Below are 25,723 nucleotides of genomic sequence, written 5' to 3'. Positions count from 1 at the left end.
TCTATTTATCAATAGCCTTTTGGCCTCTCTATTTTCTGGACAATCGGGTGCACAACATACCATCACACCAGGAAGCAGAAGTTAATACAGTGCACCCTGGCATCACAAACTACATATTCTTTTACTTTTATTCCTGCCTTAGTGAAGTGGTAATACCCGCACACCACATCTGTGTGACCTATGGCAGAGTAGTGCATCACTGGCATTGCAGATCTTGATTACAGAGATCAGGTGTGAACAGCACTGAAAACAGAAGTAAATAACTTGCTTGCTTAATGCTAGGTGTTATTAACTAGACTAGTAAGGATCAGCTTGGAAATAATGCTTGTTGGAATTTAGAAGTAGATGAGACAATAGACACCTGGCTGGAGCTGAGCCAAGTGAAGTAGTAGAAATCTGAAAAACTTGAAGCAACAAGCACCCTTGCTCTGCCTGAGCTGTCTTTAAAAGGCATAGCGTGATGATTTCACAGGAGTTTGACTGGTTACCAGGAGTTTGCTAGAAACAGGACAGATGAGTAACTAGAAGAAGATCAGAGCGGCGACTGGAAACTGGGGACAATGATGATCAGTAGATATTTTAATACAATTGCACTAAATTAAATACAAAATTAGAAGGAATTAGGGGAAAAACATTGATACATCTTTAACATATTCAATCAGCAATTCTATTTCACTATGAAATACAATGTAATCACCAAAGCAATACAAATGTCCAATAACAGGTGCAGTGTCCTTTCTTCTAAAGGTGCTTTGGAGTAATTCTCCAGAGATGAGCTGACTAGAAAGCCGTGTTCTCTTCCAAATGGACCTTCAGACGCATCATAAGGGGGATATTCTATAGGTGCAGTAGTACGCACCTGCTTAGGTATTTATTAGCGCATCTACAAAAATAGCAATAAAACCAAACTACTGAGTAGAACTAATATAACAAGTTACTATTTGATAAAATTCTACTATATCACCATTAGATCATAAATAAAGAGAGAATAAATTTGAGTGGAATTGAACTCTACTCGAATTTTACAAAAATCCGCATTTGCCAAAATGCTTCTGCACAGCCTTAGCAATTTTTTACATTTTTTTTCTGAACTATTAAATTGTGTTAAAAGGTTGAAAAAAAATCCTAACACTCATCTTACCACTAACCTCTTTGGCTGCTCTGCTCCTCACTGTCACCCGTCCAATCCTTATTGCGTCTCCTTATACCCGCCGCTCTCACCAATATCCCCACGCCACTCACACTGAGTGAGGACTGGTTCTGCTTAAGTGCACGCAAGGTCTCGGTGCACCTCGATTTGCTGTGTCCTTCTGCTTGTGCAGAACCCTCCCGGGCCTCATCAGTGCTAGATGTCCTGGCTCAGTGTGAGAAGCCCGGGGATTTCAGTGTACGAGGCTGGGATCAGAAGATGTGACGAGGACTGGATGGGTGACCGTGAGCGGCGGAGGTGCTGGAGAATTGAGCATAAGGATCTTTTTTAATTTTTACATTGTACATCTAATATGCTTCAGAGTGGGGAGAGAACCCAGAGAATAAAAAGGGACATTAAATTTGTGGAGAATAATTATTCGTGAATCGAACTTCCCAGGAAAATCCACGCGAACAGGAGAATTCGAACTTTGACTGATCGGCTCATCTCTAATTGTAACCTCCCTTTCACAAACTTTCTGAATATGCAACATTTTAGCTATTACAGTGGATACTATATACTATTACATATGGACTCCATCATTCCTATCAATTACTTATTTTTTGCATTTATTTTTATATTTTTAGGCTCAACCCAACTCCAAATCACTTGCTTACGAGTATTGATGCAAAATTATGTAATTAGCCTACAATGTTTAGAAACTAAAGCATGCAGATATGCACCAGTATTTCCAAACATTGGTGGCTGAATTTGGTGTTACTTTGGTATACGGGCACTAATGAAATATTTAGTGTCATAATCAGAAATCTCCACGTGTGATTTATCCACACGAGGAGTATACACTGCTTTCTCAATCTGGTAACCTGCTTCTTTGAAGGCCATCTCCAGAGTTTCCTTTTTTGAGGTCAGTGCACTAAAACGCTTTTTGCCAACATAATAAAAAGTAGCATTTAACCCACTTAAAATTAAAAGGTGACCTCCGGGTTTTATCAAGTTCTTGAAATTTTTCAGAACTTCACAGAATGACTTTATATCTTTACATGCAACTTCAAGGCAGAGGCAAGACAGGAGACAATCCACCGGTGGCACAACGACAGGGTCGTATGGATTTCGTTTCAGTGCGTCACATTTCAGGACTTCTTTCACTTTACTGCGGAGTTTCTCAGCCTTTTTGTCATAATCCTCCCTTTAAAAATGCAAGAATATTATCATTTTTACACTACTGAAATGGGAGCTGGTACCAGAACAATATACCATCTCATGAAGACAACTCAGTCTATATCTCTTTCAGATGATAGAGGTGGATTCCCATCTCTAGGTTCCCCGTGATGAGCCTCAGTGGAGAGATGCTCTAAAATGTCCATGTGTTATGTGTTACATGGTTGACCATTTATTCTAGGTACTATGGTGGAAGTATTACAGGCAGCTACTCAAACATCTGATTTAGTAATGCATGGACAAACCAGATGCACCAAGCAGAACACTACAGATGCTGTCCATTCTGGCAAGGAACCCTCCTCGTAACATATCATAACATAAGAAAACAACACAAAACAATATAAAACAAAACAATAAAAAAGCATGATAACTTTATTCTTTTGGGCTGTACAATTATGATGATGCCATTTTTTAGATTTTCCTACTTACGTGCTCTAAAATCCATTTTATCCTAAAATAATGTGTTTCTGTGACAATCTTCCAAAAATGTCATGTTGTAGTCGCAATTGTCAGTGTCATCAAAGGTGTTAAACATTTCAGACTGGTGATCGCAATAATTTCCGCAGTTTCAGGAAGATCCTGCCACTAATTTGTGTGGGTACAGAGATGGTACTCGTCCAATGAATATGGTGTACATATCCATTATGGAGCGCTTATTGACAAGCTCTCATGATGAATATACAGCAGGTGAAATAGCAATTGAACACGTCACCAAGTTTCTAAGTAAATATATTTCTAAAGGTGTTATTGATGTGAAATTCTTACGAGATGTTGGTAGCAACCCATCCAATCCACACAAGCAAAGAGTTCAAACCATACATGTTCATACATTAAGTGATGTATAATAATGAAAAATAATACAGGGAAAAAGTATTGAACATGTATTGAATGATGTGTAAAACTAGTGAGCTTTTTCAAGACCTTTGCAACCTTATTGTTGCAAAACATACTGATGACATTGGTTAAAGAAGAATTTCTAAACTATTGAAGATTCCAGTGAGCCCTGTTGGGGTCATAATTTGGAAGTTGAAAGAACATCATTTCACCATAAACTGGAAACGACCAGGTGCTCCCCCCAAGATTTCAGAGAGAGGAGTGAAAACTGGTTAGAAAATTGGTGAGGTGTTCAATACTTATTTCACCCGCTGTATAGATGTTAAGAGGTTCATTAAGTTATAATTTTTACTTTTGTTTCAGAATTGTATTTTTGTTCTGAGGTTTTCTCACAGAGAACAAAGGAATGCTTGGCCAGGGCGGAAAGGGAGAGATAGCTGTCAGTAGAATGATCATCTACTGTCTGGGGCGCTTAATTGTAAAGGAAACCAGTGGTGTAAGTTGTTGCTTTATTTCTTCCTTTTGATTTTTTTAATTTTTTTACTGCAGCTCTGTGTGGTCAGATTGGCTACTGAGTCTTAGCAGTAGTCCTGCACCAAACACAGCACGTACCTCGTCAGTTTTAATATTCAGAAAATTTTTGTGATGTATATAAAAAGTTTGTGTAAACTTGTAAGTTTAAGTAAGTAAATTAAGTAATTATTACCCTTTTTCCTCCAGCTCACATACAAATTTGATCAGGTGAGTCCAGTCAAAAGCATCTGGATCCTTCTTCAGCCATTTTTGGAATTCGGCACGATTGTCTGCAAGTAAATCTGAGACGATGATGTTATCAAACACTTCACAAGCCGAAAGGAGATGATAAATGGAAGCTCCGGTGCCAACATCAAGTAGCGTGTCCCCTCTTACTCCACCTTATAAGACAACACAAAATGTAACATATCAGGTTAGAAAAGGATATTCCAAATCACAAATTACAGCTACAAACAAGTCTACAGAAGAGTAAGGGGGTTGCTCACCTTGGTAAATATCAATATTATATGCACTTGTAACGTGGTGCGGGGCGGTAGCCCTGGGCGAGGTACTTGTACTTCACACCCTGGCACGCTACATGAAAATGGAGGTCCTTACTGGGTGTGTGGACTTTAGTTGTGATAGCTATATGCCCTTCTAGATTGCATGGTGCTGTTGTTTTTGCCCGGCCAGGACCTCATTAACTTTTGAGGAACTATGTACCGCAGGTACTAGGCATTCATCTTCATGGATGATTCTGTTATTGCATGGAACATTATCACACACTTCTTCCTCTCTTTCCTGGAGTCACTTCACTTCGCCTTCTTCTGCTTCCACACAACCAGGTACACTATCCCAAGAGCCTCCTCGTCCCCAATAACGGCCCTAAAGTCCAGCAAGCAAGAGTCCTATAGTTCCACCTACAGTTCTGCATCCTTCCCCCCTTAGGGGAAATTTCTATGGCTGCTACTTAGCTTTCCGCTTCATTCAAGCCGCTGAATCACCACAGGGGGCATATCCTCTTCATCTTGCTTATCCTTCCTTCTCCATCCCGTTACCAGACTGACAGACAATTCCGTACCATCCCGCTACTCTTCCTGCCCCAGGCCCCGATACTTCTTACTCTCCTCTCTTTCACTTTGGACCGACTACTGACTGTGACTCACTTCTCTGTAGGATCTTATTGCTCGGTTGCCTTTCTCTTGACACTGGACACCCACTGCATGCAGTTCTGCTTCTCAGTCAGACCTAAGGTCTTCTACTGCTGCAGGCTCGTCCCTATGTGACATACAACCTGGAAACTCTTTGTTATGCCTTCACTTAGCTCCTCCCCCTTGGGCTAGTCCTAACTATTAACTCCGACTATTCCAGCCATCTACCTAGTGCTGGGAAGAACACAACTCCGTCATCAACAATATTAATCATTAGATATTTGAAACACCATCATTTTACATATTTTCTAGGGGGAACATGGGCAACTCATCCACCTCCTTACACACTCTGCTCTGATGGAATTTTTAACAGTAGATGTGTTGTGTGGAATTCTCTTATTTCTTTGGGAGCTGAAATACTCCCAAATTGAAATCATTGGTCAATTTTTGAGTAATAAGTGGAGAGAGCCACACTTGTTCGGACACTTCTCCATTTCCCGCAGCACAAAGCAGTGGCCATAACTGTTTGTTCTGGACATTTATGACATATCCTGTCAATCTGCCAAGAATAGGAACACTCCTTTAATTCCCACAAGGAGGTATAGAGACCAAATCGGTAATAATGACACTATAAATGTCAAAATGTAACTTTTCAATAAATTGAAATTACTGGATTACTTACTTTCAGTGAAAGTTTCATGGAGATTTTTTAATGCAAAATCTGTCCATTCTCCAGAATGGATTCCATTTCCTTCCACATAGTATCTCTGTAAGTATTCTTTGGCCTTAAATTCAGCAATGTAGGCTTGCTGGGAGGTAAAAGGAATGGCCATGATATTTTATCCCCAGGACTATCCTCGGATGCTTCACAAATAGAACTAATTGTAATATGAGAAATGAACCCATTAACAACAACATTTATAAATGTTTTAACTATGATACAGCATTTTCACCAAAGATTCGACTCTCAATATTTAGAATAAAATTTCATTTTATTAAGTTTTTATAAAGTTTGATCATTTTTCTCATCAGATAAACCCTTTGAAAATGTCTGGCTTGCGAAGGAATGCTTGTCTTTGATTTATTTCACACTTTTTTTATATATAATACGATTAAAAAAAGATAGTTAAACCAAGGGATAGAAGATGATGTGGATGAAAGGAAGGGACAAGGCTAAACTTTAGAATATATTTTCCCTATTGATTCAGTGGAAGTGTAAAAAAAAAAACCCATAATGCATGAACCAACGTTCCCATAAAATTATTTATGTTCTATTATTCTAAGAAATCATTAAAGCCTTTTTATATGGAAGCCATTGACTGTTCTCCTGAGGTTGTCTACTCTACAGATTCACAGTTCTCATGATAAAATAAAATAACCTTGTTGCTTCTGGAGACTGAACCTTTTTTTCTAAAATTGTATCCCTTTCTTTTTCAAGTAGGTTTTACGTAAAAAAGCCATAAATTATGGACCATTTATATACTTGTATGGGTTAATCATGTCACCCCTTAGACATTTCTTCTCTAGCTTGTCCATATTTTAATCTTTCCTTATAACTAAGGTCCTCCATGCCCCTTTATGTGACTCTTTGTGCTTTTTCTAACCCAAGTCTATACTTTCTATGAACTGGTGCCCAGATGAGTATACGTGAGTTGGTTAATTATTATAGGGAGATAATAAATTATTGATGTGATGTGCTCAGCCTTAATGATTAAATTCTTTCTTGTGATACTTTTTATGGTAACATCAGCCACAGAATTGTCATGTTTTTTTTAATTTAGCTTTTGATCCATCAACTTTGGAGAGTTTATATTATGGATCTGGAGAATGTAAAGAGGCAAAGAGCCTGAGGACATCCCAACCTTTACTGTAAACCCAATCATCAAAAACCAGAGTTTGACAGAATGGATATGAACATGGATACTTGATCCATCAAGTTTGGAGAGTTTATATTGTGGATCTGGAGCCTGTAAAGAGGCGAAGAGCCTGAGGACATCCCGACCTTTACTGTAAACCCAGCCATCAAAAACCAGAGCTTGACAGAATGGATATGAACATGGATACTTGAGCCATCAAGTTTGGAGTGCTTACATTATGGATCTGAAGGCTGTAAAGAGGCGAAGAGCTTAAGGACACTCTGACCTTTACTGTAAACCCAGCCATCAAAAAACAGAGTTTAACAGTATTTATTCGAACATGGATACTTGATCCATCAAGTTTGGAGAGTTTCCATTATGGATCTGGAGCCTGTAAAAAGGCAAAGACCTCAAGGACACCCTGACTCTTACTATAAATCCAACCATCAAAAACTAGAGTTTGACGGAATGGATAAGAACATTAAGAGAGATGACAGAAAAAGTATAGGCAGAAAAATCAATTAAAGTCTAAAAGTAAAAAAAAAAACAAGTCCTAAGCAAAGAACCATAGTCAGAAAACAAATCTAGAATATAAACCAGCAGTATTTCTGTGCCCCCATTGACTAATTGCTGTCAATAAATTCAATGCTAATGTTTCTCGTTCCTTACCTTGGCACCTTGGGTTAAGTTTTCTGGAGATGACTGGAGCGAGATGATCATTGTTGCTCTGTTTGATGGTATTTATATCATATGTGTCCGCATTAACATGCATTGACTTCTCAACAAAATTTGTGGGGAGAAAAGGGTGGACACATCTGTATTTGCCAAGTTATACAATAAAATAAAGTTTCCGAGTTCCTGAACAAATTGGTAATTTCCTGTCTAGCCGTCTTTATGTTAAGATGCAATTACATTAATGCAGTTGAATGCGTCGCTCATTATACAGGTGTGTTTAGGCATCAATTTTTTTTTCAGATTTTTTTTAGCAACTACTGTTTAATGTAGAGGTAGAACATTGTAGCTAAACCTTATTGAAATTAACACAACATTTCTAATTTTATTTGAAGATTTATTCAAAACCAAGTCAAGAAACTAAGGGTCGCCGTACAGAGTAAATTAAAGTTGATGAAGATTAAAAGTTTGATAAAAAATGATCATTCTTTGATTAAAAACTTAATGCAGAAGATCGTTTTGGCCGAAGAATCACAGACCGTCATGGTTTGAAATGAAGTTGGCCGTGATTTCGGTTGATTTTTTTGGGAGGAGGCTGAAAGTCAGACAAAAGATCATTCAATAAAAAAATATTCCCAGAAAAATTGTTTATTCGTTCGTCACTTTTTAGTTGATTTTTAGAAATTTTGTTTATTTTATTTAATTCTTAGTTCAGGACAATAACAGGAAATATGGACTAAAATGTGTATTACTGTGTCGGCATTACAATCGTTCTAAAAGCAACATACTTTAATTCAACTGGGCATTGAAGTGTTTCTAAAGAATTTAGACCTACCACAGATTTATTCTTTTTTTTGCAGAATTTCTTAAAAATATCTGCAGACTACATTATTTATGTTTACATCCCAGAATCAACCTACTAGGCAAGATGACTCAAAAGAAAAGTTTTGACAAAGTGTTGTAAAAAAAAAAAGACATACAATGACATAAAAAGTGTAGTTTCTTGTAAATTCTCATTCCTTCAGTCCAAAGCAGCAGCACCACGAATGGGAACGATTCTTCCCTGCTGAAATGATAGGACAGGTGATTGCAATTAATCCAATGTATTGTCATCCTATATACCCCTACTATCGAGTCATCTCAATGCAATTATAAGGACTAACCTAAAAATATCACGCAAGGTCTGCTGAAAGAAGCAGTCCCGTCAACATATTTATCCTCTTAATATATTGCAGTCATCATATTATATAGCACTGTGCACTTACAATTGCTCATTTTGCCCTTCTACCCAGTTAATTCTTCTCTTTTCCATTAGGTTTATGACATCACATGAACACGCGAACATGCTCGTTACTCGAGATTTACGATCATGCTCTGGTGTTTTCCGAGTATCTTCAGTGTACTCGGTGATATGTTTGAATCACTCCCGTGCGCATGATTTGCGACTGTTTGACAGCTTTAATACATGTGAGGAATGCCTATTTCTTAGGCATTCCTCACATGTATTAAAGCTGTCAAATACATTTATATTTTATGTGATATATATTTATGGATTCTGTTGCTGTATTTATATCTGGATTTATTATACTTATCCAGGGAAACTACCATCCATTCAATAGACCCACTCCCTATGCGCTTTTGTTACACTCGAGCCCGGACTGACTGGCGTGAGCGTGATTAGTGATCCCACTGTACCATGAACCGAGGAGTGCCTGGAGGGGCGTAACTAAGTATCAACCCGATCCGACCAAGGTCGCACGGCAGCTCAGTCAACTCCGTGAACCAAAGAGGAACCGAGCAGAGGGACCAGGTGCTACTCCAGGTCAGACCCCGGTCACAGCTGTTGACCCACACTGGGGAATGCAGGAACAGGCAGGTTAGACTGGCATACAGACAGGTGGGTATTGGCAGGTACGGCTGGTATGCAGACAGGTGGGTACTGGCCAGCACGGCTGGTATGCAGACAGGTGGGTACTGACAAGCACGGCTGGTATGCAGACAGGTGGGTACTAGCAGGTTGGAGCGCAGGCTGGATAGGGTCCAGTACAGACTGGGAGACAGGAACAGAGCCGCAGATGCAGTAGACAAGCAGAGTAAAGTGAAACCGCCGGAGTGGAGGACAAGGCAGAGCAGAGCGGAACTGCAGGTGCGGTGGACAAGGCAGAGCAGAGTGAAACCGCCGGAGTGGTGGAGAAGGCGGAGCAGAGCAAAACCGCCGGATCGGTGAGCATGCAGAGCGGAGCGAAACCGCAGGTGCGGTGGACAAGGCAGAGCAGAGCTAAATCGCCGGAGCGGTGGACAAGGCAGAGCAGAGAGGAACCGCTGGAGCGGTGGGCAAGGCAGAGCAGAGAGAAACCGCTGGCGCGGTGAGCAAGCAGAGCAGAACAAAACCGCAGGTGCGGTGGACAAGGCAGAGCGAAACCGCAGGTGCGGTGGACAAGGCAGAGCAGAGAGGAACCGCCGGAGCAGTGGGCAAGGCAGAGCAGAGTGAAACCGCCAGAGCGGTGAGCAAGCAGAGCAGAACAGGGCTGACGGTGCAGGCAGAGAGGACAGGGCTCTGTTCACATGGAACAGATAGGAAAATACAGGAAGATGGCTAGAACACAGGAGGTAGATACGGAGGAAGGGAAAAGGGACAAGCAGAACCAGATACACACAAGGTACTTACAATGAAGTAGCGAGTGGACACAAAACTCACAAACAGAAGTACAGAGACAACAAGTTGGAGTTAGGTGCAGGTTCAGACACTGCAGGAAAAGGGAGGGTACGGACATAGAGACAAACAGGTAACAGGCTAGGAGACAGTTCAGACAAGAACTGACACTGCAACGAGATACAGGAACGAGCCTGGGTATACAGCCCCCAGCGTGGCGGAAAAGGACTAGAAGTCACAGATAACAGGCCTGGGTATACAGCCCCCAGGGTGGCAGAAACAGACTAGAAGTCAGAGATAACAGGCCAGGGTATGCAGCCCCCAGGGTGGCAGAAACAGACTAGAAGTCAGAGATAACTGGCCTGGGTATGCAGCCTCCAGGGTGGCAGAAACAGACTATAAGTCAGAGATAACAGGCCTGGCTTTGCAGCCCCCAGGGTGGCAGAAACAGACAAGATACAGGACAAGACCTGGCAACTCAGAGGCAAGGAGCACACTGATAGTTAGTGTTGCTCAGGCACCTCCTTCTGGGTGGAGTAGGTTTAAATATCCAGTGACTCACAGCAATAGGCTGGGGACGCATTAGGAGTGCGCCCAAAGCAGCTATAAGAATCAGAAAGTAACTGGGCCGCCGCCCTAAGCAATCAGACAAGAGACATGCACACAGCATGAGCTGGAGCAAGGTTTGCAGGCTGGACTAATGGGTAAGATTGCGGTCTTGCATGGTGGAAGGTGGGGCACTATGCAAGCATGCCGCCAGGGATGTTACAGCTTTTCTGGGACTATTATGTTTTTTCACGTATAGTATCTCTATCCCCTCTATATATTTTGTCTTTTATCCTTATATATTAATAAAAATTATATTTTATATTGAATATTTCGAGTGTCTATGCACTTTTCTTTGAGTAGGTATTACTTTATAAATTCACGTGGGTTGAAAATGCTCACTATACCCCTGGATAAAATCCTTGAGGGGTGTAGTTTCCAAAATGGGTCACTTGTGGGGGGTTTCCAGTGTTTAGGCACATCCGGGGCTCTCCAAATGCGACATGGCATCTGCTATCTATTCCACCTATTTTTGCATTAAAATAAACAAAGGTGCTGCTTCCCTTCCGAACCCTGCCATGTGCCCAAATAGTAGTTTTCCTCCACATTTGGGGTATACGTATACTCAGGAGAAATTGCACAACAAATTTTGGGGGTCATATTCTTATGTTACCCTTGTGAAAGTAAATAATTGAGGCTAAAGTAAATTTTTTGTGAAAAAAAGTAAAATGTTAATTTTTTCCTTCCACATTTGAATAATTCCTGTGAAGCACCTGAAGGGTTAATAAACTTCTTGAATGTGGTTTTGAGGACTTTGAGGGGTGCAGTTTTTAGAATGGTGTCACTTTTGGATATTATCTGTCATAAAGGCCCCTCAAAGTCACTTCAAATGTGGTGTGGTCTTTAAAAAAATGGTTTTGTAAATTTTGTTGGAAAAATTAGAAATTGCTGATAAACTTTGAACCCTTATAACTTCCTAACAAAAATAAATTACTGTATATACTTGAGTATTATCCGACCCGAGTATAAGCCGAGGCACCTAATTTTACCACAAAAAACTGGGAAAACTTATTAACTCGAGTATAATCCTAGGGTGGGAAATGCAGCAGCTACTGGTAAATTTCCCCATCCTGGTAAGCATTGCCCACTCATCTCCAATCCTGGTATGCGTGGCCCCCCTCATCCCCAATCCTGGTATGCGTGGCACCCCCTCATCCCCAATCCTGGTATGCATGGCACCCCTCATCCCCAATTCTGGTATGCATGTCACCCCTCATCCCCAATCCTGGTATGCATGGCACCCCTCATCCCCAATCCTGGTATGCATGGCACCTCTCATCCCTATACATGGCACATGTATATTTTCCTGTGTATATGATCATGTGTGTATTTTGTGGGATTGGGGGAATGTGTATGGGGGCCAATCCATTCATCGCGTGGTTAAACCCTTAATGACTGGGCCAAATTTTTGAAATCTGACGTGTCAATTTATGTAGTAATGACTCTGGAATGCTTCAACATATCCCATTGATTTTGAGTTTGTTTTTTCGTGACACATTATACTTTATGATAATGGTAAATTTAGGTTGATATGTTTTGTGTTTATTTTTAAAAAATGTCAAAAAATTAGCAATTTTCAAACTTTGAATGATTATCCCTTTAATTCAGATAGTCATACCACACAAAAACATTTATAAATAACATTTCACTCATGTCTACGTTACATCAGCACCATTTGTAAAATCTTGTTTTATTTTGTTAACATTTTAGAAGGTTTAAAAATGTAGCATCAATTTTTCATTTTTTTTAATGGAAATTTACAAAATGTATTGTGTATAGGGACCGATTCAGTTTTGAAATGACTTTGGGGGTCGTCATTATTGGAAACCCACAAAAGTGATACCATTTTAAAAACAGCACCCCATAACATATTCAAAATTGCTTTCAGGTAGTTTATTAACCCTTCGGGTGCTTTTCAGGAATTAATGCAAAGTGACATGACAGGAATGAAAAAATTTATTTTTACCTCCTAAATGTTCCTAACTTCTGAACAGGGCGCTATAACTAGAAGACTTTAAGGTCGTCATTTGGCAATGAATTGCCATGGCAAGCATCAAGACCACATGATCAAGATCTGAGGGTGCCGATGGGGTTACAGAGATAGCCTCTACACTCTGTTAACCATATATATAGCAGTTCATAGAACACGATAGTGCATATGTCCCAACTGGGATCTATTATACTTAGTATTAATCAATCGTATGAATATCCAACAGCACTATCATAAACGGACTAATTGAATCCCATCGTTTACTTAACACCAAAAAACAAAAGCGTATAACGAAAGAGGGACTACCAAAGGTTTTCTTTAGAAAAATGTATAAAGTTTATTATTTAAAAAGATTTTTTAGAAGGCACAAAGGTAGGGGAGAAGTGAACCTGAGAGCAGTGGTAATATAAAAAAGCCTCTCACAAAACACTGTCACTACCCCAACGAACCCCACATATTCTAATTTGTACAGTCTTATTACTCAGGCTAAGAAAAGCACCAAGCTGTTGTAATCATAGCAACAGCAATTAGCAATCAAAATCAATAAATACATTCATGGTAATCAAGTAAATCACCTCCAAGAACCACCAAGAGTAAAACAGGGGGTAGTTACTCATCAACCCCCCTTCCATATCCAATCCCTGTAAAGAGTAATAAATGTCAATACATACCAGGGATTCAAATGGGGTTCTATTTAGGAGGCCTGAGACCGAGGGACCCGTTGGGGGAGCGCACACGTGAAGTGAAATGCCCCGACGCGCGTTTCGAACTCCCTTCTTCAGGTGTTAACCATCTAGATGCTGAAGTCACAATTGACAGCAGTACTTAAGGGGTTAAGCGGCCATGGTCAGAGGACATTAATACAGGACGGGAACATTACTACAGGAAGGGGCCCAGTATGGAGGACATTATTATAGTAAGTCATCGACCAAATGATCTTATCTGACAGCTATCTAATGTGTATAGGGGGCTTCAAGTTTGATAGATATCCCCTATTAAAAGGATAGGTGATCGATTCCTAATCACCGGGGGTGTGATTAATGAGACCCCCATCAATCCAGAGAATGGAGGAGCTTTGAAAAGCCCTCTCTGAAGGCAGAGGTGGTTGAGCATGCATATGCTCCATTCATTACCAATGGGACCACCGGAGATAACAGTGCATTTGACATAACTGAGTATTTGACTGGTCTCTGCCACTTCTACGAATGAATTGGAGTGGAGGTGCTTATGCTCGACTGCCGCTCCATTTAGAAAAGACCCTTTAGAGCCCCATTCTTAAAACTGGAGGGATCTCAGTGTTCGGACCACAGCAATTGGGAAGTTATCCCTTATTGTATCAAAAGGGGATAACTTCCAAACTTGGTACAACCCTGCAACTCAAGTTGCACAGTAAGTTGCACCCCATTTAGATGACTATTTTTGCGTATGAGAAACAGTTCTTTCATCAGCGTGGCATATTTTTTTTTTATCATATGCAAAATAAAATCAAGTTTCTCTTAATTATTAAACTCTAAAAAAAACTAAGGGACTTAAGAGAGTGGGTTTAACGAGACCTTTAGTTCAGGTCTGCTCCAAAAAAAAAGCACCTAAAAATCAATAAAAATGCTTGAAATACTTTTCCTATTTATTTCTTTTAGCATTGTTCTATCGCTTCAGCATATACTTTTCAGAGAACTCAAAGGGGTTGTCCAGTATTTGGAAATTGATAGCGTATCCTTATCCTTTTGATAATAATCAGTATCAGATCTTTAGGCTTCTGTTAGCAGCAGGGGCATAACAGCCGGGTTCGGGGCCCGTCTACGCCAGCAGAAACTTCAGTTGGATGTGTGTCCTCAGATGCACGTTCAGTTGAAGTGTATTGCGGTGCACAGTCCCAATGGATCCGCGCTCCACAATACACGCTGCCGGCCAGAGGCCAGCAGCTGACGTCGGTGTGTACTTGACAGGTCTCATGTTAGTGATGTCAAGCGCTGCCTGCTTCACTAGAGGATGCGCACGGTGCAGGAGCGAAGGAACAGTGAGTATTTATTTATTATTTTTTAAATCAGTGGCCATACTACTATATGGATGCATTATACTTTATGGATGACTATAAGAAGCATTATACTTTATGGATGACTGGGTTACCTTATACTTCATGAATGACTATGGGGTGCATTATATTTATGGATGACAATGGGGGTGGATTATACTACATGGATGACAATGGGGGTGGATTATACTACATGGATGACCATGAGGTGCATTATACTTTACAAATTACTATGGGCTGTGCATTATATATATATGGATGACTGGGGTGGATTATATTTATGGATGACAATGGGGGTGGATTATACTACATGGGTGACAATGGGGTGGATTATACTACATGGATGACAATGGGGGTGCATTATACTCTATGGATGATTATGGGGTGCATTATACTTTATGAATGACTATGGGGTGCATTGTACTTTATGAAGGATATGGGCTGTGTATTATACTATATGGAGGACTGTGGGGAATGCATTGTACGTCATGGATGACTGTGATCTGTGCAATATATTATATGGAGGACTATGGGATGCATTATACTACATGGAGGACTATGGGGGCGCATTATACTTCTTTTATGCTTCTATGGAGCCCCATGACATATATATGCCCCTACTGAGTATAATTGTTTATTTTTTTTTCTATACATTAAAGAATAGACATACCAACCCATATACCAGGATGAGACACATATATACCAGGATGAAGGGTGTATATATTATTTTTTTTAATTCAGGATTGTGGGGGGCACGGTCCAAATCTTGCACTGCTGTCATCAGACTCTAGTTACGCCACTGATTAGCAGGTCTAAAGTCTGCCAGAAGTGAAGCTGATGACAGCTGCATACACCATGTTTGTGTTTTGAGTAATACTATGAGGAGAGGGGCACCGAAGAACAATTTTGCAAAGGGCATCATTTAGCCTAAGGCCTGTAAGTCTCAAGTCTGTGCAGTTGAAGCACAGACCAGTGCAGGTGTGCTTTTCCGCTAAGGGCATGTGCCAGTGTCAGCTTCTCTCCCGGGTCATCGGTTCTCTCAGAAGCGCGTCTTCGCAACAGTCCGTGAGCTTAAGAAATACTGATTGATGCAATAAGACAATGACCCGATACACACCTACGCTATGCATGCAATTAATCCTAGAAAGTTTGAATTGTCTCTTCAGATAGGATGAGGACTAGAACACTAGTGCCACCTACAGCAAGTAGCAATTCTAAAAGTCAATAGTGACCCTTTAAGGAGCCTTATCACATGACTTAGGATATAAGCCAGAACCAGAAACTGAATTTTCAGACACTGTTTCGGGGTTCTCACACCTTGCACTGACAAGGGGCAGTACCCCGAAACACAGGGTCTGCAAATTGAGTTTCTGGTTCTGGCTTATATTCTAAGTCATGTGATAAGGCTCGTTAAAGGGTCAATATTGACTTTTAGGATTGCTACTTACTGTAGGTGGCAGTAGAGTTCTAGTCCTATTCCTATCTGAAGAGACAATTTGCATATTTCCCAGAGGAGCATTGCAGCTTTAAAAGTCTCCTTACCTTGCCATGCTTAACATGTCATTCTCTGCAAGGAGAAATGTTACCCCTTAGATAGAAATTTGGAGGAACTGAAAAAAATTTGCAGGGAAGAACGGTCCAAAACTCCTCCTTAGTATAGAGCAAATCTTATTAGCAGCTGCTGGAAATATTTAGCTTATGGGAGATATTGAGCTCAAGGCTCCACTTACATTTTACTTGATGTGCCCAATAAGTCATGAATGATACAACTGTGTTTAGTTAGATTAACTGTTATCGAAGTTGCAATTATAGACAAAGACAGACACATTAGTACCAATGAGACAGTTCTCAAAAGGTTCACTTACTTTTATTTCACATTTAATTTTTATCAATTTAGCATAATAGGTTTACATTTCAAAGCGATGCTGAAGAATTTGGTGTTAATTTGGTTTTCGGGCATGAATAAAATATAAACCTTCAAAATTAACAACATCCATCTTTGATTTATCCACACGTTGCATAAACACGGCTTTTTCAATCTGGTAACCAGCTTCTTTGAAGGCAATCTCCAGATCTTCCTTTTTTGAAGACATTACACTAAATCGCTTGTCACCAACGTGATAATAAGTAGCATTTATCCCACTTGCAATTATAAGGTGACCTCCAGGTTTTATCAAGTCCTTGAAATTTTTCAGAACTTCACAGTATGATTTTATGTCCTTACACGGAGCTTCGAGACAGAGACAACACAGGAGACAATCCACTGGTGGTACAACGACTGGGTCGAAAGGGTTTCTCTTAAGAGCATCACATTTCAGGAATTCTTTCACCTTACTGCGGAGTTTCTCAGCCTTTTTGTCGTAATCCTCCCTTTAAACATACAAGAATATTATTATTTCACTTACTATTATGCTAATGAAACAGTAGACAACTGACATCTAGACGCTAGACGATATGGACAACATACAGTAATAGTGGGTTTTCTTCTGCGACCCACCAAAATGAGCCTAAGCGAAGAGCTTTTCCATAAGAATGACTTTCCCTTTGGTGGACTGGAGACGTCCATGTATTACATGGATGACTATTCATTTGAATGCTACTACAACACTTCCCCTGTTATAGTTGCAACAGAGGGGTCATATAATCACTGTCCTAACATGGCAGCTTGACGGCTTTTCTAATTAGTTCTCTCCTTGCTTGGGATGTCAGTTTAGGTGGATGTATTGGTAAGTTTTCAGTTGTGCCATACTCCTTCCATTTTTTTGGATGATGGATTGAACAGTGCTCCATGAGATGTTCAGAATGTGGGCTATTTTTTTTAATAACCTAACCCTGCTTTACTCTTCTCCACAACTTTACCCCTGACCTGTCTAGTGTGTTCCTCGGTTTTCATGTTGCTGTTTGATCCCTAATGTACTCAAACAAACATGTGAGGCCTTCACAGAACAACTGTAGTTATATTGAGAAGAGATTATACAAGGGTGGGCTCAAATTCCTAATTCTGGAGGCAACAGGTCACTCAGGATTTTATTTGGGGTATCAAACTACAAGGGGCGTAATATAAAAAATTGTGACGTGCATTTGTATTTAGAAAACCATTTATCATTTCCTTTTGTTATGATCGTGTAGCAAGTAGCAACTCATTCAGGAAAATAGTAACAACTGCCACAGATCCTGCCGGTTCCTGTACAGACTAGAGATCTTGACCCCACAGTCCCTTGTGGGTCCTGCATGAGTTGAGATAGCCCTAACCACAGACTGTAATATGGCAACTTGGACCTATGTTGCCTGAAAGGTCGTCAAACGATACACGTTCCTCCTAAAGAACCGAGGGCAGAGCAGAGTGTAAATTACCTACAGAAGGGAAGTGTGCTCAAATAGCAAGATTCCAGAGTGAGTAGAACAAATCATGAAATACAAAATAAAGGATTAAGTACGTAATGTCAGAAAATATGCCGCCTACTTCCTAAAAAGAAACAGCAGATAGGTACAGAGTAAAGAACATACTAAGAGATAAACCCAGCTGGTCTTTCACTGACTGGCTTAAACTATAGCAGCATTGCTGGACATCCAAATTAGACTATCACCAGCAGGAAATACCAGCAGGGGGAAAGAATGTAAAGTCGCACCTGACAGGTGACAGGTCAGACAATTGAAACAAGGATCACAAAAATTAAATCCGAGAGAAAAGGTGTATCTGCTGTGGCTCAGAGGACAGAGAACCAGACCACAAAGCACAGGCTCAACGATTTGAACCCAGACTATTTTTTTTTTTATTATAACTTGTGTAAATATCTTTGTAATGCAATTTGTGTGTGATGCATTAGCACTAAATAGTCTAAGTTGGTGAAGTGAGAAACATATTGGCATAAATTAATTTTTAGGATAAAATAACTAAAAATTGGCATGTGCATATGTATTCATGCCTTCTGCTATGGAGCCCCTAAAATTTTCTGGTGTTACAATTACCTATATAAGTCACATACTTAGTGAAAGGAAGTCCACCTGTGTGCAACCTAAGTGTCACATTGTCTGTCAGTATATACACACCTTTTCTGAAAAGCCACACAGGATGTAAAACCATTAGGCAAGAGGCACCACTAACCAAACATCATGAAGACCAAGGAGATCTCCAAAGAAATCAGGGACAAAGTTGTTGAGAAGTACAAAGTCAGGGTTGGGTTCCAAAAAAAATATCCCAATCTCTGATGATACCCCGGAACACCATCAAAGCCATCTAACTTTAAAGAGCTGGAGCAATTTTGCCTTGAGGAATGGGCAAAAGTCCCAATGGCAAGATGTGGAATGCTCATAGAGACTATAGATGAGCGAACCTTTCAAGGTTCAATTCGGTTCCGATCGAAGAATTTCCCACTTTTCGTCGAACAGTTCATCTAACAGTTCAACGAACATATCCAAATCCAATTGAATTCCATGGAGGCAAAACTAATCACATAGACAACACCTTCAAATGGGCCCAAAAGCTGCCAAAACAGCTCAAATTAGGGGTGAACACCAAGTGTCAAAAGTGGCATCAATTGACCAACAGTGCAAATTTTATAATAGCACAGCATCAGTCAGCCCTGGGCCACGCAGGAGGTGTCACGGTCTGGGCCAGCAATTACAGCTTTGAATGTAAGTTCAAATTAAGATGAGATGGGTGAGGGATCAGTGTAGGCCTACTGTGCTGGGAGCCTTGATACCACATGCAACAGCTCAAGCAGCTTTTCTGGTGGCACAAATATAAGCTATGTAGACTACTATTGCTCGGAAAATTCAAGGATAGTAACACATTTAGTTGACTGAAAGTAAGTGCACGCTTGCCTGTCATGGGTGTGTCCGATGTAACAGACAGTTGCTCTGGATCTGGCTGCAGAAAGTCACTGCGTTTGACATTGCAGACGACTTCTTAATCCTTCTGACTTTTGGACCCAGCGGCAACTTCCCTCCTACTCTGATTGACACACCCTGGTCTGGGTGTTTATAAAGTCTCAGTCTGCTTCAGGAAATTATATTCTCATTTTCCCTTGTGAAAGCTTGGAGCAATAGCAGTCAACTAGCTTCCTCTCTGGTGCCCTTGGAGGACGTTTGGTGATATCTAACTGGTGTCTGCTAAAGCTAAGTTTTCCCCTCTTTGTTTGTCTCCCTTGTTGTCTTTAGTTTATAGTGGGGACTGACCAGTGCTCACCCCTCCCTATCTAGGGCCTTGCTCTAGGGATATACAGGGACTAGGTTTCCTGTTCGGCGATAGGTGCAGAACCTATATAGGGGTGGTAGGACAGGTAGGGTGATATTAGATCTGCCTAGGGGTCTCAACTCCACCTTTCCCTAGTGTTTTGGCTGCCCTCTCCTCATCCCTTTGTGTTGCACTTAGTCTTTCCCACACTGTGCGGGACACTGCCGGTCTGGGAGCCCTACTTCTATTAGCAACACACATGACCCAATCAGGAGTCTCCACATTTAAAAAAATTTGGGGCAGACACCAAAGTGGCATCAATTTCACCAGAGTAGAAGTAGTATAATGGGGACAGACACCCCTTCCATTATAGGAAACACACCAGATGGAGACCCAACCAGGAGTCTCCACATTTCAAAAAATTATTGGTAACATCAGCAGCAGAAACAGCAGGCACAAAAGCCATAACAAAGATGTCACAGACTGCAATAACGTGATATCAATGCAGCACACTAAAAACTACACCATACCCTAGTCTGCACAGTCTGTGATTGGGGTGCAAAAGTCTTTGGAGATCCATGACATGTTCATCTTTATGAAAGTTAGGTGGGCTACACTTTCAGAGGACAGCCGGATGCGCTTATCCGTCAGGACACCATCAGCAGCACTGAAGACACGTTCTGAGAGAACGCTGGCTGCCGGGCATGATAAAACCTCCAAGGCATGACAGGCGAGCTCAGGCCACTCTTTCATTTTTGAAGACCAAAATATAAAAGGGTCCAAACCCTCGCTGATGGTTTTGATATTGTCACGGGTGTGTCAGAGGTGACAGACAGTCGCCCTGCAGTGGGTTGCAGGAGATCTCTACGTTTGGCATTGGAGACAGTTTCTTAGTTAAGAGGCTGTCTTTAGGACCGAGCGGCTACCTCTCTCTTGCTAATTAGCTCTCTGGCCTGGGTGTATATATACCTGGTGTGTCTGAGAGGGATTCGCTGGCTATATCCATTTCTACTTGTGAAGCTTAGCAGGAGCTGTACTTCGTCTTCTCTGGAGCTTGAGGCCGTGTGCTTATTTGGAGTTCTTCTAAAGCTAAGCCATTTCCCCTGTTTTGTCCACCCTTGTTGTCTATAGAGTTTAGTGGAGGTTGACTAGTGCTCATCTTGACGCACCCCCTGTGCCGTGGGGTACTCGGTGCCGGACCGGTCGTTGCTAGGGGAGATGTCACAGTGGCGGTGACCCGATCCGTGACCCAGGGCGGTCAATCAAAAGGGAAATATTTACAGGGGATTTATAGTTTTTGATATACAGTTCATGACGCCACCTGTGGTATGCGGCTAAAGGGAGCCGCTGCAGAGCAGGTCCTCTGAAGCTGTTGTTAATGCAGCAGAGTTGGTTTAGCTCTCCACAGGTAGAGCTTAACTCCAGGGCAGTGTAGATGATGCTGTTATGGAAGTAGCACTCGTAGTGCAGTGTAGTGCATGGGGTGATGGCGCTGCAATAATTTCACAGAGACAGTGGGGTGCAGTCTTCAGAGTTTACTCACAGTTGTTAAGTTCCTCAGGTTGCACTTTCCGGATTACGACCTCCCACGTCGCGCTGCGTTCACCAGGCAGGGGCTCAGCAAACTCCCAGGTGCTTCAAGAGTGCCTGACAGGACCCCGTTATATATGCCCTTCTCAGCCGTCTTCCTGCGCTGGTCCTCACCCTTCTTGCCCTGCGCCTCGCCAAACAATGTCCCAAGCCGGTATCCTCAGATCTTTCTGGGCAACCTGGAGTTCCCTGGATCCTATGTGGTTACCTTTTTGGCGACTTGAGTGCGGATGTGGCAACTGCACCCTGAAAGTACAGAAGCCTGCGGTTTCCAGTTGAACTTTGTAATTCTCACTGATTAGGGGCCGGTCCCCTCTGCTGCTCGATCCCTCCACCGCCTGGCAGATTCGGGCATACGGGTGGCCTCCAGCAATGCCCGTACCCCTGGGATCCCTTCTTCACTCCTGGAGCCTTCCTCCTGCTCCTCTGCTCCTCAGTCTGTCCTGGGCCTCTCAGGCTAGTCCCTCCTCCTCCTGAGCAGAGCTCCTGCAGAGCTCCTGCTCCCTCTACTTCTCCTCCCAGACTGAACTGTCCTTTCAAGATGGCGTCTCTATTTATATCACTTCTTCCAATGCTCCCCTGATTTACTTCCTCCACCCACACCCACTACATGGTTCCCCCTCACTTTGGTTACCCTCACTCCAGCCAGGGACAGGGCTCAGCAGGAAAGCGACGCATCTTGCCCCTCCTGCTGGTCTGGAGTAGTGTAGTGTTGGATGCAGGTGTTAGGGTCCCTGGCAGCACTCTATCCTTACCTGAGAGTGGGATACCACACCTCTGGGTGAGGTGCAGTACCTCTGTGGTGACTGAACCCGCAGGGGCGCAACAATCTCCTTCCATCCCTAGCCGTGGCTATACGCCAGGGAGCGTAGGGCGAGGTACGAGTGCGGTGATTGCTGAGGAGGCAATATAAGGATGATAGTTGAGACAGGGTGATGCTAGACCAGACTAGGAGGTCTCCACTTCCCCCCTTTCCCTAGTGTCTGGGCTCCCTTTCCCTCCTCTCCCTTTTCCCTCTATGCTGCACTAAGTCTTCCCCACACCTGGCATGTTATTATAGCCGGCCGAGCACGTTTTGAAAAGGTAAAAAAAAAGGGAAGTGACTTTTTTTTTTTTCTTTGTGTGTTTTTGGGTGAGCACCTTTTTTTTCCTTTCTCCCTTTGGTATGGGTTCAGTTGCAGAGCTTGCAGAGCTCGCAGAGCAGTTCCGCTGTTTGTCTATGGAGGTGAATGACCTCCGCTGTGAGGTTCAGCAGCAGCATCAGCGGTTACAGGTCGCCAATATGGGGGTTTCTGAAGGTAGGTCTTTCCAGCCTGAACCCAAGGTTGCCCTTCCGGACAGGTTTTCAGGAAGCAGGGACAAGTTTTTTGTGTTTAAGGAGGCATGAAATTTGTATTTTAAACTTCATCCCTACTCCTCCAGTAATGAGGAGCAACGGGTTGGTATTGTGATCTCTCTATTGCAGGGCGATCCTCAGTCATGGGCGTTTTTGTTACCGCAGGACTTGGTTTGTCTCCAATCTGTGGAGGGGTTTTTCGGAGCTCTGGCCCTCATCTATGATGGCCCTGACCGAGTCACCTTGGCTGAGCCTAGGCTACGTCGCCTTCAGAAGGGGATTCGGTCAGTGGAAACATACAGTTCGGAATTACGTAGATGGACAACAGATTCCAAATGGAATGACTCAGCCCTTAAAAGTCAATTTTGTGAGGGGCTTACTGAAAGGTTGAAAGATGCCTTGGCTGTATATGAAACTTCTCAGTCCTTGGAGGCTGCCATGTCTTTGGCCATACGTCTTGATAGACGCCTTTGGGATAGACGGGTGCGACCACCTTCTTCAGGGCCTTCTAGCCGGTGTTGTGTACCTCTGCCAGGGGAGCGGTCTGGAGGTGAACCAGTACTGGGGGAGTTGGAGGAACCCATGCAGTTAGGGGGAGTCTCTACATCATACATCTCCCCAGAGATTCGCAGGAAAAAAGGTGTTTTTTTGTGGGAAAAAGGGACACTTTGTTGGGACCTGTCCTTCAATTCCTAAACAAAAGGAAACTCGATTAACTCTCGGTAGTCTGGAGTTGGATAAACAAGGGGTGCATTTGTGGCCAAACTGCAGTTCCCGCTTTGTCCTGACAGCAGAGGTGGTGCTAGAGAGCAAAACCGAAAAAATTTCTGTGTTTTTGACAGTGGAGCCGGAGTCAGCATGGTTGATGCTGAGTTTGTGAAAACTCATAGTCTTGCTTGCTGTGCTTTAGCTGAACCTTTTCCCATCTTTGCCCTTGACTCGGCGCCACTTGCACAGAAAACATTTACTCAGATTGTACATAATGTAAAACTGAGGGTGGGGTCAGTTCATTGTGAAGTCATCCCTTGCTATGTTCTGGACAATTTTCCTACTCCGATTGTTTTGGGTATACCTTGGCTTGTTAAACATAATCCGTTGGTGGATTGGCAAGCCAGGGAGATTATTGAATCGGGAGATTACTGCCATGAGAACTGTCTATATATTTCTATTGCTACTGTCTCTATGGAAATATTACCTGCTTTTTTGTCTGGTTTTGAGAATGTTTTTTTCTGAGAAAGGGTTTCAGGATTTGCCTGCTCATCGTGCTTATGACTGTCCTATTAACCTGACCCCCGGAGCTAAACTACTGAAGTCCAGACTGTATAATCTTTCTGACCCTGAGAGGCAATCCATGAAGGATTTCATTGTGGAGAAGGGACATATCAGACCCTCATCTTTGCCCGTGGTGGCAGGGTTCTTCTTTGTGAAGAAAAAACAAGGTGGTCTATGTCCCTGTTTAGATTTCCGAGAATTAAATTAAATTACCATCCATGATCCATATCCTCTTCCTCTGATTCCTGATTTGTTCAGCCACGTTGTGGGAGCTAAGGTATTCTCCAAGTTGGATTTAAGGAGAGCCTACAATCTGGTTAGAATCAGAGAAGGGGATGAATGGAAGACAGCGTTCAATACCCCGGAAGGACATTTCGAGAGTCTGGTTATGCCTTTTGGTTTGACCATTGCACCTGCGGTATTCCAGCATTTCATAAATTATATTTTCCATCATTTGATGGGGAGGTTTGTGGTGGTCTATCTGGACGTTATTTTGGTTTACTCACCTGATTTTGAGACACATGTTAAGCAGGTGCTCCAGATATTAAGGGATAACAAACTTTATGCCAAACTAGAAAAATGTGTTTTTGCTGTTCAGGGGGTGCAGTTTTTGGGGTACTTGTTGTAATCTTCAGGTTTTTGATCGATCCGGAAAAGATACATGCAGTTCTTGACTGGGAATGTCCCGAGAACTTGAAGGCTTTACAATGTTTTCTGGGCTTTACTGGCCTTTACTGACATGACTAAGAAGGGGTCTGATTTTTCCAAATGGTTAGATGCTTCCTTCCAGGCTTTTTCTTCCTTAACGAATCATTTTGCCACAGCACATATACTCAGTCAACCCGATGTTTCTCAACCCTTTATTGTGGAGGTCAATGCTTTGGATGTCGGGGTTGGGGCTGTGTTGTCTCAGGGTTCGTCTCCTGGTAAATGGCGTCCATTCGCCTTGTTTTCTAAAAAATTGTCTTCGGCTGAAAGAAATTTTTGACGTGGGTAATAGGGAACTTTTGGCGATCAAATTGGCGTTCAAGGAATGGCGATATTAGTTGGAGGGGGCTGTCCATCCTATTACTGTTATTACTGACCATAAGAACCTGTCTTGTCTTATCTCCAGTCAGCTAAACGTCTCAACCCTAGGCAAGCCAGATGGTCCCTGTTTTTTACAAGGTTGAATTTTGTTGTCACTTTTCGTCCAGGGGGTCAAAAACGTTAAGGCTGATGCTTTGTCCCGGAGTTTCCCTGGTGGTGGTGACCATGAGAACCCTGCCCTGATATTACAGAAAGGGGTAGTTATTTCGCCTCTTTTTCCTGAACTAGAGGGTGAAGTGTTGGAGGCTCAGGAGGATGCCCCTGCCTCCTGCCCTTCAGGAAAGTTATTTGTACGACCTGATCTGCGCCGTAAAGTAATCAAGGAACATCATAACTCTGTGCTTGCTGGGCATCCAGATGGTAAGGCAACCGCGGACCTCCCCTCTCGTTTTTGGTGGCCAGGGTTGCATTGGGATGTAATTGAACACGTAGCTGCTTGTAGTATTTGCGTCTGATCTAAGGTTTCGCACACCTGTCCATCTGGTACTCTTCTTCTGCTACCTATCTGACGCGCCCCTGGGCCTGTGTCGCACTGCGTTGCGCACGCGGGAGCTTACCCGGAGCCGGATCTGTTGAGGGTTGTAG

General features: G+C 42.3%; 2 protein-coding genes across 3 annotated transcripts in view; both read right to left on the bottom strand.

Moving 5' to 3' along the window:
• Positions 1–1,042: 1,042 nt before the first annotated feature.
• LOC141171611 (nicotinamide N-methyltransferase-like) lies at positions 1,043–5,723 on the bottom strand. The gene is made up of 3 exons (XM_073655283.1): positions 5,549–5,723; positions 3,909–4,116; positions 1,043–2,336 (listed from the first exon to the last, which is right to left on the bottom strand). The coding sequence occupies exons 1-3, from the start codon at positions 5,697–5,699 to the stop codon at positions 1,907–1,909; spliced, it is 789 nt and encodes a 262-aa protein (XP_073511384.1). The 5' UTR covers positions 5,700–5,723; the 3' UTR covers positions 1,043–1,906.
• Positions 5,724–16,531: 10,808 nt separating this feature from the next.
• Positions 16,532–25,723, bottom strand: part of LOC141172611 (nicotinamide N-methyltransferase-like) — an 81,815-nt gene continuing 72,623 nt past the window's right edge. Inside the window, exon 5 of one of the 2 annotated variants that reach the window (XM_073657014.1) lies at positions 16,532–17,045. In XM_073657014.1, coding sequence (XP_073513115.1) covers positions 16,616–17,045 — 430 coding nt within the window. In that variant the 3' untranslated portion in view covers positions 16,532–16,615. The remainder of the gene's footprint in view (positions 17,046–25,723) is intronic. The other variant, XM_073657013.1, reaches the window with a different exon arrangement.

The sequence above is a fragment of the Phyllobates terribilis genome, unplaced genomic scaffold (genome assembly GCF_046119375.1).
Source record: "Phyllobates terribilis strain yellow unplaced genomic scaffold, ASM4611937v1 Scaffold_12__6_contigs__length_324123572, whole genome shotgun sequence".
Lineage (NCBI taxonomy): Eukaryota > Metazoa > Chordata > Amphibia > Anura > Dendrobatidae > Phyllobates > Phyllobates terribilis.
This window is presented reverse-complemented; position numbering and strand designations above follow the sequence as displayed.

Excerpts from the sequence above, each read along its gene's own strand:
- LOC141171611 (XM_073655283.1), bottom strand. The coding sequence starts at position 5,699 with ATGGCCATTCCTTTTACCTCCCAGCAAGCCTACATTGCTGAATTTAAG. Across the intron at positions 4,117-5,548 it reads CCATGAAACTTTCACTGAAA|GTGGAGTAAGAGGGGACACG; the intron begins GTAAGTAATCCA and ends TTGTCTTATAAG. Across the intron at positions 2,337-3,908 it reads TGTGAGCTGGAGGAAAAAGG|GGAGGATTATGACAAAAAGG; the intron begins GTAATAATTACT and ends GCATTTTTAAAG.